General features: G+C 38.2%; 1 protein-coding gene across 1 annotated transcript in view; it reads left to right on the plus strand.

The window, feature by feature from the left end:
• nxph4 (neurexophilin 4) overlaps positions 1-11,881 on the plus strand; it is a 48,113-nt gene extending 36,232 nt beyond the window's left edge. The window contains exon 2 of the mRNA XM_026166811.2: positions 10,510-11,881. Within this exon, the coding sequence (XP_026022596.1) occupies positions 10,510-11,313 (804 nt within the window). The 3' untranslated portion in view covers positions 11,314-11,881. The remainder of the gene's footprint in view (positions 1-10,509) is intronic.
• Positions 11,882-12,293: the final 412 nt, after the last annotated feature.

The following is a 12,293-nucleotide window of genomic DNA, read 5'->3' on the forward strand; positions in this document are numbered from 1 at the left end:
GTTCAGGAAAGTTCCTGACCTTTCTGAGGTGTAAGGTTAGTGGATATATCAGACAAAAGATCTTGAATTTTGTTATTTCTTTCCTCTGAGTTTTTCAAACTTTTAACTTTCATTTTCCTAACTCCTCCTTTACAGACCCCTGGTTACTTTTTAGTTTTTCATGTTTGTAATTATATATGTGGATGATTTTCTGAGTTTCTGAGCACTTGAAAGTAATTTACGTATCCACAAAACTTTTAATATTATAGTTGTATTAGCTAATCTTAACTAACCACAGAGAGAGCACAAAGCTCTGCCAAGGCAACTCACTCTCTGGGCAGTGTTTACGCTTAAGGGAGCAGTATCATATTTTGTACAGATTCAATTTGTTTTCTTTCTTCTTTTTAAATGTACTTTAAGAAGTTTATAGTGTGGTAAAAAAGAATGCATTTTTTGGGTTAACTTAAAAGAGAGGCAGGTGTAAAATGTAAAAGTGAGAGCAGAGGTCAAATGTAACATGATATTTGGATGCAAACTATAATGGGACATTTAGAATTGCTATATGCCTGAATGTACCTAAATCATTTCCTAAATGTTGCCAAGACAAACAAAGGCAGTAGAATTTTAAACATAGTTTTAAGGATGAAAGACATTTTATGAAAGTTTGACCTTATTCGACCTTAAAGAAGAGGCGAGCAGGACAAAGTAACGTATTATTTAGGATCCCATACATAGTTTTAAATAGTTCTATATAGCATTATTATCACTTTGACCTTCAGGTCAATCTATCGACCTTGAAGGAGAGGTCAGAGGTCATATTTGCTGTTATGTGAAATCTACTTTCTATATCCTGACAATACACACTACACTTGAAACAATCATGATTCTAAGTTGTAAGACTTTTTGTTTTCAACCAATAATTGTCCTTGATGTAAATATGTAAAAATTGCGTAGGTTTCTGTTGTGTGTCTTGTGTACTGTTTGTTTGTATACGTGTCTTTCTTGCTGCTTGTACACCCAAATTTCCCCTTGTGGCACAATTAAAGGATTATTCTAAATCATTAAGTTGACCTTTAAGACCTTGGAGGATGTAAGTCAAATTTTGGTAGATTGTTAACGCAACTCTACACCCCTACAAAGTTTTATCAGAATTCATTCAAAACTTTTTGAGCTATTGTGTTTACAGACAGATTGACAGGCACGCAGGAACGCACACAAACGCTACCAAAAACATAACCTCCTTGGCGGGGGTAATAAATAAAACAAATGTTTTCTGGAGGTCTACAGCAGCACATAGATTCTGTTTCCTGTGGGAGTAGTTACGTGATGAAGATTAAATGCAACTGAAAAACAACTAAAACCGATTTGGCTGTAGCAGCACTGCTTAAACATACTTGAATGAAAGCACTTACATACAATGCTGGCAGCGATGCCCAGTGTTTTCTTAGCATTGTATGTTTATTTGGCAGTGGCTGATACTTAGCCAGTCACTGTGGAGTCTCCTGATTTAATATAGTACCATAATGCGTTTTGCAAAAGACTGTGTTAACAAGAGCAACGTTGTTTATTTAATGTGGTAATCTCTGTGGTTGCAAAGGCTATTTTTAGTCCCATGTGCTATAACAAGAGGTATGTCGTTCCAAATGTAAGAAGAACATAATTATTTCAGTTTGTCGTTGTAGCCGGCCTTGCTGAATTTATAAATCACTGGACAGCAATATTTATCTTTGGAATACACAGATAAGAGTGACAGGTGGATTTAGATTATGATGCAAATAAAGAAGCTTCAGGTGAGGCTTTGCTGTTGCAGGTGTAATGTTTAACTGTATTGAACGAGTAATAGTCAAAAGGATCGTAAGCCAAATGGAGCCTCTTATTTACTGCAAAAATATGAGAATATGTTTGGCCTTGTAATCTCAGTCTTCAAAAACAAAAAATACAGCAATTTCTTTCCAAATAATGTTTCATTTGCTTGAATACATGCACATATTTGTACATGATGGGTCCACTGCAAGATATTTGATGTTCTGTTTATATTTTTTTATTTTCTCTGTTTGTTTTTATGCTTTTTTTTGTAAAGAAAAGTACATGCAGACACATGGATGTGTTGTCTAACAAGCTGCCTGACCTCTAATGACCTTTCTTTCACCGCTGGGTTTTTGTTGTAGATCTTCTGCTTGCTTGGTGAAAAAAAAAATGACTGGCCAGTTTTTCAAGCAATTGAACTCCCACTCACGCTGGCTGACTTGGTTAAATTAAAATGTTAATTAATTGTGTAAAAATATGTCTCAATATACAACAGTTGGAAGTTCTAAAGTTGCCTTGTTGTGCCAAGACAATAAAACAAACCTGAAATTCCCATAACTGTGAGACATTGTAGTTTTCTACATTTCCCCCTTAGTCTAATTTTAGCACATCTGCAATATTTTGCAATATTGTCGGCATATTACACTTAAGCCAGCATTCAATACCCTCATAAATCCTCTAATATAGACATCAAATGGTAGAGTAGCATCTCTTTCTTTCTTCCTTGAAACTAAACCTTGTTTTTATTTACCTTATTTTCTACACACTAAAAAATACAGATTCTTTAAAGCTGATGATGAACTAAAATGCTTATTAAATTTAGTCTGAAATATGGAAAAATACTTTATTTCTTCTTCAAGTGATTTTTTTCAGAACTGAGCTGGTCTTCTTGAAACAATATTACAGATATTACTTCTCAAGAAACCTCTGATTATTCTCTATGGGGTGAAGTGTTTCTCATTTTTGTCTTATTGCACTCATAATCTCACTCTGTGTCGTATATATATTGTCTTTTTACCTTTTCTCTCTTTGCACTTTCGCCTCATATTGTCTTACAGACCTCTCTGCTTTCTCTACACTCATTCTCTTATTCTTTTTCTTTTTCTCCCTTGCTGTGTTATCTGTCTCAGCTCCATTTCCTTGCTCCCTGATACTCCCTGACTCAGTAGCTTTCATTTTCATGATAATCCAACGACACCAGTGGACTGCAAAATCGCTTTTACTGCTTTTTTCCCCCTCTTCTTCCCCCCTCTTCCTCTCTGTCTCTCTCTCTCAACAGTCTCTTGCTCCATTTTTCCCCTACTGGTTTATCTTTTTTCCTCCTGGCTTTATTTTGCTTTTTGTAATTAAATGTCATTTTCAGCTCTCTCATTTTTTTGGAGGGGGGGGGGGCAGGGAGTGGGAGGCTAAAAGTTAAAAAGTTTCTTTTTTTGTAGTATGATTATTGTTAAAACAGTGCAGCGTGACTGCTGTTAAAAACTGAGCACGTCTGAGCTACAGTACCACACTACCACCATCGGATATGTTCAGTTCAGCTTTATTTTATTCTCAGTCTACACGTAGCTCAATTACTACTCTGTCATCAAACTTCCATCCGTTCTCAGAGATGTTTCTTTTTATCCACATCTTATATTTCTAAGCATCATATTCATAACAGATGCAAATTATAATTCCTGTCTTCCGGCAGGCATCTTTTATGTCATTTCAACGCACTGTAAATGCCCCAGACTCCACATCTTGCTCCTTTTACTAGAAGCAGCAACATCTAACACTGCACCACAGACTGGTTTATAAAATAAGGCATAATAATGCTACAAATATGACCTGAAAAATAACACAAGCTGTGAATAAGGACGAAAAGATGCAGTTACATAAGTTGACCTGCACAAAAGAATTCATCACATTTTTGTGATTTTTTTTATCCGAAAAAGTTGTAATAATGTTATTACTCGAATTCATGTGTAACCTTTTTTACTTTTTTTTTTTTAAATCAATTAAACGTCTGAGTTCATATTCATAAATATTCAGATGCATGACAAAAGCACAACACTGCAATGTGTGATGTTATCATATGTGCTCAGAACATTTCACTCAAAAACATCATAAACTATCAGTATATTGTGACATCCCTTGAGGGGATTTTTCCACATCAGTTTTTGATTTGTGTTTTTTTGATTATTATCTATCACTAAAAAAACATCACAGTAACTGGATAATTCTGAGGAGGCATAGTTGAAGGGAAGGATCCAGTCAGCCTTAAGTCAGTAATGTCCAAAATCAGTTTGTTATATCCTATGTTTTGTCAGTGACATTTAATTACTCCATCAGTCACAAAAACTTTCAAATTTAATCAAAGAATAACTCTTTATGTGAAGAAAGCACCTTAAAGTAATCATTAAATCACACAAGCACAAACGCTTGTGAATCTGCCTTTTTATATGCACAGCTGTATGAAATAACACCATACATGCATCAGGCAGGTGTATTTCTTAGGTTGCCTATATTAAAAAATAAATATTATTAAATCACATCAACTGAGTACAAAACTCTTCTCCAGTATTTAAACTGCTTTTGTCATTATTGTACAGATGTATCAGCTGAGAACACACACATCATCTTCCATTTAGTTGTGCTGTGTGTTCAGGTGTGTCTTGACTTCCTAAAGAATTTGTGCTAAGATACTGTCACCATCCATCACTGTGTTTGGTTCGGCTGATTCAGAGTTATGAGAGCGGCGATACGACTGTTTTGTTAAGTACTGCAACCTCTGAGCTATTTTCTCACCTCGCTTTGCAACGCAGCGAGGAGGAAAACAAAATGGCAGGGGTGCTGGGAGAATGCATGCTCTGATCACTTTGGACTTGTTACTGTTAAATGCATGCATTAGCACAGTAAAACGGGACAGTTCAAATACCGCCCTTCATTTTAAAGGCACAGCCTTCTTCAGATGAAGGTGTTCATACATCAGCTATGATGAAGCGAACCAAACTAATGTAACAGCTTATAATCTGTCGAGATTTTCCTAAACATGACTCTGACACTCAGATTTCCTTTTGCTTGAACTGTTTCAAAGATGTCAGGGTCATCTGAGAAATGAAAGGCCTTACCCTTTCAGGGTTTTCCGGCATATTTCAGAATGCAGTGGTGGATGAACAGAAATGTCTACAAATTTCATCTTTGAAGTTCGAAACTACAAAAAGAGAACTTTTTTACTGCAAGATCCTTCGCTTTCCACAAGCACAGATTGATGGCATTTGCCTTTTTCAGAAATGGTGAAGGTGCATTTAGGATAAATAGGAACTTCAAAGTTAAAAAAAAAAAAAAAGATCTGCATTCAGCTTTACATCTTATTGTCCTCAGTTAACATTTTGCAGCTTTTCCAAGTCTTCTTGAAGAAAAATGAGATAACTACTTTTAATCGCAAAGGCACTTGAAACAGAAAGTTAAGAAAAAACAATCAGTAGCTGGCATCAGAGCCTGTGGTTTGTAGTGCTGTGGGAGGGGAACTGTACATTTGACTCTCCTGTGTGACAGCAGATCAATGCAGCCTGGAGCGCAGATAGAAATGAATTGATTGTCACCAATAAAACTCCAATTAAACAAAGGAACAAGCCTGGGAGAGAGCTCAGAGACAAGCAGCTCTCATCTTCACATCTGTCCTCGGGGGAAGAATGGGAGAGCGTGAGGCAGGAGAGGGAGTCGGGTGTGGGCTGAGGAGCCGGGGAGCATGGTTCATTTCCTCTGAATACTCTTGCTATCAGGAAGGTGTGGAAGTTATGGATGAATGTGAGAGTGAGCAAACTGCAGACAGAAGATCAGATAACCGATAGACAGAGAGTGCAAAAGAAAGAGGGAGCAGAGGGAGAAGTGCTGGCATTGATCTAAAGCTTCCCTAATGATGAAAAGAGATCTTAATTGTGGTGACATGTAATATAACAGGTTTAAGCAGTCAATTGTAGAGCTCATCTGACCTTATTTAATAGGGTAGTGTGAAGCCTCTCATCACATAGTCTTTCTTTCCCTCACTACAGCCTTCTCTACCTGCCTGTAGATGTGTCTCATCGCTTTGTCTGTCAGTTTTGTCTCAGCCGCATTGATAATCTCCTCATTGAACAAATTCCTACATTTCATTCTTGTATGGACTTTAAGGTAGGTTGGAGGCCTTCCATCTACGCAGCAACTAAGGGTTGCTTTTTGCTCATATGAACCTCCAAATGAAATTTAAAGATGATTAATGTTCCCTATTCCTAGAAAATGTACAAGATCTTCTTACTCTCTCCTCTCCTCATCTCACTTCTCCACTAATAACATTTTCTTCACTATCTCCCTTTATCTCCCGAGCGCTGTAATCTGATTGTTCTTTCTGTGATTGTGCTGTTATTGAGTTGTCTGGATCATACATATGTATAAGCTCACCACAATACTTATGCTGTGCTCTGCTGTGATTTCCTGCAGCATACAACCAAACAGGAGTCCCATCCGTAATTGGAGGAAACACTAATGCCATGTTGAAGCGTGTAAAAGCTTCCCTCTGAAAAAGAGGGGACTCACACCAACCCCTGAGTCAGGTTTATACGGAAATGTTCCTTTTGAGTCATGTTAAGTTTGCTGGAAAGCTGTAAAAGTCCCCAAGTCTGACTGTGTGTGTTAATGGAGTTGTTTTTTCTTGACAACAGTGGCTCAGATATAACGTGAGAATAAGAAATACAACCTCGGAGTTATGTAGCTACTTTGGTAGACGAGTGATGCATGTGTTTCTTTTAAAGTACAACGTAAAACTAGCTCTCATCCACAATTTTGTGTTCTCCCAGCTAGCTGCACCTAGATTCATTTTTAGCCAGCTGTGGGGCTGTGGGGATGGCAGTCAGTCTCTTTAGTAGATGGCCACACTTTTTCATGCATACAAGCTTATATTTGATCAGATACAGTGCTTAACAAATTTACGAGTCCACCTGTCATATGCTCCAGTGCTTCAATTTGAGTCGGCACCCTGGACTTCTCTGAGAAGTCAGAAATTAATCAAGCATAACATTCAACCACTAAAACAAATTTTTCTGTTCAGGAATCCAAGTGAATGACTGTAATTTGGGATCTTAATCAAACAATAACTATTTTTTTCTGGGGTTTTTTGTTTTTTCTGTAAAACTGTACATTTGAAAATTCAAAGCTAAACACACTAATTATATTCTAGTATTAAAAATATAATTTGGATTAAAGAACTCATGCATTGTGGTGGATTTACCATTACTGTTGTATTTCGGTAATTACGAATACTGTTAATTTAGGGATGCTGTAGCATAACCCTTACATTGGGTGGTGGTTGTCGTTGCAATTGTTGGCAATCTTTAACAAGGAATTGTTAAAGAATGATTAACAAAACTTATAGATATATAAATAGATAGATATAGATAGATACACACACACATATGTAACTGGCTTAGAGTCATTCAGTTCTTGATTTAAGGAGTTTTCATCTTCTCGGTTTCAAGAGATATCTTTTCTGTCTTTCACAGAGTTCTTCCCACAGATTTTCAATCATGTTTAAGTCAGTTGACGCTGACGACCACTTCAAAAGCTTCAGCTTGCATTTCTTGAGGTATTTTTGGTGAATTTTCTAGTCTGCTAGGGGTTATTGTCTTCTTGTGGGAGTTTCACTTTCTTTTCTGACATTGAAATCCATAATTTGCTGATACCTGGTCAACCCACAAAGTTCTAAAATTGCCAGGTGGCTAATAATGCCATTCTCTGGCCTCACTTATGAGTTACTTATGACCTGACAACTATTTTGTGAGTTCCCGACAAAAAAAAAAGTTAAAGAAGAAAAGCTGATTTTCAAGGTCTGTCCACTGAAACATTTGCAAAAACGTCTTGTCAATGAAAAAATCACAAACTATATAATTTACCCAGGGTTGGCTACCACTTACAACTCTAAGTTCCATTCAAATCGAAATCATAAGCTGAAAGAGTGACTACTTTTTAGTTGTGTGTGCGCACCTGTGTGCTTTTAGCTTCAGCACCTCTTCATCACTTCAGCAGTGCCCCTCTGGCTATTGCTCTAAAAGTTACTTCTGACTCATTGTAACTTAACTGAATAGGCACTGAGGAGGAAGAAAAGCATGAAGGTTTATTTCTCAAATCTTTCACTGAGTGCGGCAGCCTGATATGACCTTATAGCAAACATCTGCTGTTTCAAAAAGTCTATAGCTTATGGATTTCATGTCAAGAGAAAATATCTGATATTTATTCTAACATATCCTCACCCTTTAAATTGATTTACTGTCAAGCACAAAAAATTTCATATTCATGCTAATAAAAAGTCCATCTATTTATTGGTTTGTGTTGGCATTTTATTATTTTCATGCCACAGAAGAAGAGGGCCTTTCTCTGTACTCATCTTTTTCACTCGATCGACACTTGTTAAAGTTGCTGACTATGTACAGTTGCTTTTCCCCCTTCAGAAGGACTTATGTCAGCCTCAGACCCCCCCCCCCCCCCCCCCCCCAGAATAAAATCACTTTAAAACTTCGTACAGCTGACCCTGAAGGTTAGGTTGAGGTTCATGGTGAGATGTTGCCGCTGAAGTTTCTGGATTATGATGATTGTGCTTGTTTAAACTCTGGGCCACAAGCTTGAGTAATGATTAGGACTGCACCAGCAGAGTGTTAGCCTGACAGATGGCAACACATGGAGTTAGCTGACAGCACTGCTGACAGCGCATTCACAGGAAGTCCCCATATTGCATGCACTGTACACAGGCTTTGTTGCTGTACATATTCTGATGTTTTTCTGCCATCAACTGTAGCTTGTTTCTACCTGTCAATGCCAAAGTCAGCTCACATCATCTATTCACAGACTTAAAATTGCAAGACCTCTGCACATGCCTGCTGTCAGTGCACCAGAGGGAATTGGGGTCTGTTGAAAATCTGCAGTTAGACATTATCCCAGTCACTGGTCATTCATCTAAAGCTTTCTTCTTTTATAAGTTCATCCTGGAGCAGTCGATACACTACCGTTTATTTGCTCTTCAATCAATCTACTTAAAAATCAGCTCTGCGGGCATGTTAATTAAATTCATTTCAGTTTAATTCAATTATATATATATCACCAAATCACAACAGCCTCAAGCATGGAATATATCAGAATCTATATAAGTGCTATTGTTTTGCATCTGCAGCAATATGTAGTTGTTTTTAGGTCGGAGGTTGATGAAAGATGAGGCAGGCATAAAGCTGCTGGTCCCACTGCATTGGATACGAATGAAGGAAGACAGAAAATGTCCCAACCTAACTAGACACAAAGATGTGATCCTGTACCTCTGTTTTTTGGGTTGGTGTTGTTTATCAACTGGGAGAATAGTTTTTTAAACTCCATCCAAATGCAGCCTCAGGGGAAGCGCATGTAACCCCTCTGAATAGTTGTAATACTTGGCACTGTCACTTCATGACAGCTTCAAGCTCAAAGTCTGTGTGTGTGTGTGTGTGTGTGTGTGTGTGTGTGTGTGTGTGTGTGTGTGTGTGTGTGTGTGTGTGTGTGTGTGTGTGTGTGTGTGTGTGTGTGTGTGTGTGTGTGTGTGTACATATGTGCATATGGATAGGAGCATGGCAGTGATGTGATTGATGAGACATATAAGAGAGCAGAGCAAGATTTCTAGTCAATCAGTCCTGTGAATAACCACCTAGGCTGTGGATTAAAGGCAGAAAGCTGTCTGCACAAACAAAGGCTCACATCCATTACCTTACATGTAGAGTTGTTTTGCTCTCTGTGGCAACACTGACAACAAAATTAAAGTGTGTTAACAAAAATAGATCTATTTTTTCTCTTGAATTCAGGACATGAAACGTAGCAACATCTAACAACTAGGATGCTCGTAGAAAAAGAAAACTTGTGGGAGGTAAACATGAATGCTACCAAAGAGTGACCTTTGAAATATTTATAATTTTAACAACGAGTGCAAATTGAAATTGGACACATTTGAATTATATCACATTATGTGTATTTACTTTTCATTTGACAGAACAAAGAATAAACTGTAGCACCTCTGATCTCTGTCTTTACCTCTTTAAAAATGAAGATACAAAGTCAGCCGAGGACTAGTTGCAAGCCGTTGGTTCCATACTTAGAGTTCTATATTGTAGCATTTAGCCAGCACAGGGAACAGGAGTGATGTGGCAGCCACTATTTAAGATTAAATACCTCTGAGAAATGCACCAAATCCAATAACTGCTCCAAGACTGTAAATACTTATCCTTCCCAGACTGAATCCCCTCCAAATCACTTTCAATTTGACATTTTTTAGTGGGGTCCTGACACTTGATCAGTTTCTCAGTCAATCAGCTGTTTGGCACTCATCTAATATGAATGGAGTCCTATTTTACAGGATGCTGTTCTTGACAAAGAATAGCTAAAAGGTTTTTGGTTTTTAGGCAAACATGCAGTAAAACTAAATCTAACTTAAAACTCAAAACATTCTCGGTATATGCGGAGCTTGGCATTATAGTTTGAGACATGAAAATATAGATATGAGTGAGTAGCATTTGTAAGAATGAATTACAATTCCTAAAAACTTGGAACTATGGTAGTAGGAGCTGGGTTAAATGGATGGATGGATGGATGCTGTTGTGTTTTTGAAAGGTCTGTCTGGTAGAAAAAGACATGAAAAGGCAAAGTGCAGCATTGTCAGTTACACTGTCAGTAAAATTTGATTGTTCTTTGTCTCTTCTGCAGGTCCAAGGGTTGGAGAGGCAAGTGGACTTCTCAGATCTGGGCCCAGTGGGGGCGGTGATGAAGACTCTTCCATACGGCATGGGCGGAGGCACCGTTGGAGGAGTAGTTAAGCCGCCGTACCAAACCATCTTCTCCACACCGATCGATCAGATACCGGTGAAATCCAAGCCACCCCCGTACAGTTCCTATAGCCCTTATGAGCTGGCCCGGAACCAGTCCCTGCTAGTGGATCAGACAGGCTACCGCTCCAAGCGTAAACCTGCACTAAAGACAGCCATGAAGACCAAGAAAATCTTTGGCTGGGGGGACTTCTACTTCAATGTCAAGACCGTGAAGTTCAGCCTGTTGGTGACAGGGAAGATTGTGGACCACATCAATGGGACTTTTACTGTTTATTTTCGCCACAACTCCTCCAGCCTGGGGAATGTGTCGGTCAGTATCGTGCCACCAACCAAAGTGGTTGAGTTTGAGGTCCTTCAGCAGCATCATCTGCACCCCCACACCCAGCAGGACGTCCAGATCCAGGAGACACAGCAGTCCACCATCGATCCAAAAGAGGCAAAGACCTTAAACTGTCGGGTCGAGTACGAGAAAACCAACAGATCCAAGAAATCCAAACCCTGCCTGTATGATCCGTCTCAGACCTGCTTCACAGAGCACACCCAGTCCCACGCTGCTTGGCTTTGTGCTAAACCTTTCAAGGTGATCTGCATCTTCATCTCTTTCTTCAGCATTGATTATAAGCTGGTTCAGAAAGTGTGTCCAGACTACAACTTCCAAAGCGATCACCCTTACTTTGGATAAAGTAAACGAGACTAAATAGAGAATAAAAGAGACACTGATGAGTAAAATGATAATGATGGAAATGATAGTCATACTGATCCTGTTAAAAAAAGCAGGGGACAGTTTTTTTGCCTCTAAACAGCTGTGAATTGTGGATTTAAATCATGTATATTCAGACTTATGGATGATTAGGATGTGGCTGATTTCACTGACGTCTTTTCCAACTTTGTATTTGTTCTGTTTTTCTTTGTTTTCTTTTGTTTTCTGTAAATATTGTACTCAACCCCAGCAGACTTATTGTTTTTAGATATTTGTTTCTTAGTGTCATTTCTTTCTGAAGTTGGAGGCTTGGTTACAAACAGCTGGAATCAGTATTATGCCCTTCGAGTACAAAGTAAGCCTCTGAGGCAGCCGAACAGTGCCATCGCTGTATGGCAAACGTAATGTTATGGTAGACTGACTGTTAATCATCCTCTCAGCTCTACATTTAAACCCTGGATATAAGAGAGTTATATGTATGAGAAATGCCATGCTGGATATGCATACAATATACTGTATGAAAAAGCACATTAAAATCTCTTAAACTGTCTGCCTTTTACTGAGTGAATGTTTTGGTTCAGAGCTTGAAGCAAATTTGCAAGGCGCAAGCTGTGCAGCGTTTTCATGTTATCTAACTCAGCAAGGACACTATTATGAATTAAGCTACATTTTACTCTGATTAGGAATTCATGTTCCAGCTTTCAGCTAAGATATGTAATTTTAATTTTCTCAAATATATCGAAGGAAAGTTTGTTATGGATTGAATTTTAACATGAAAACCAACCGTGAAACATTCTTTAGATGATAAAGTTTGACTTTTTGAAGGAGTTGATATGTACAGTAATAGAATCCAGCAGCCTTATCTGATGTGATTTTTAATTACATATATCCTGGAAATGGAAAAGAATAACTATTGTACTGAAGGTAACATGACTGACAGATTTATGTTTGTTTGATCATGC

The sequence above is a fragment of the Astatotilapia calliptera genome, chromosome 5 (genome assembly GCF_964374335.1).
Source record: "Astatotilapia calliptera chromosome 5, fAstCal68.1, whole genome shotgun sequence".
Taxonomy (NCBI): Eukaryota; Metazoa; Chordata; class Actinopteri; order Cichliformes; family Cichlidae; genus Astatotilapia; species Astatotilapia calliptera.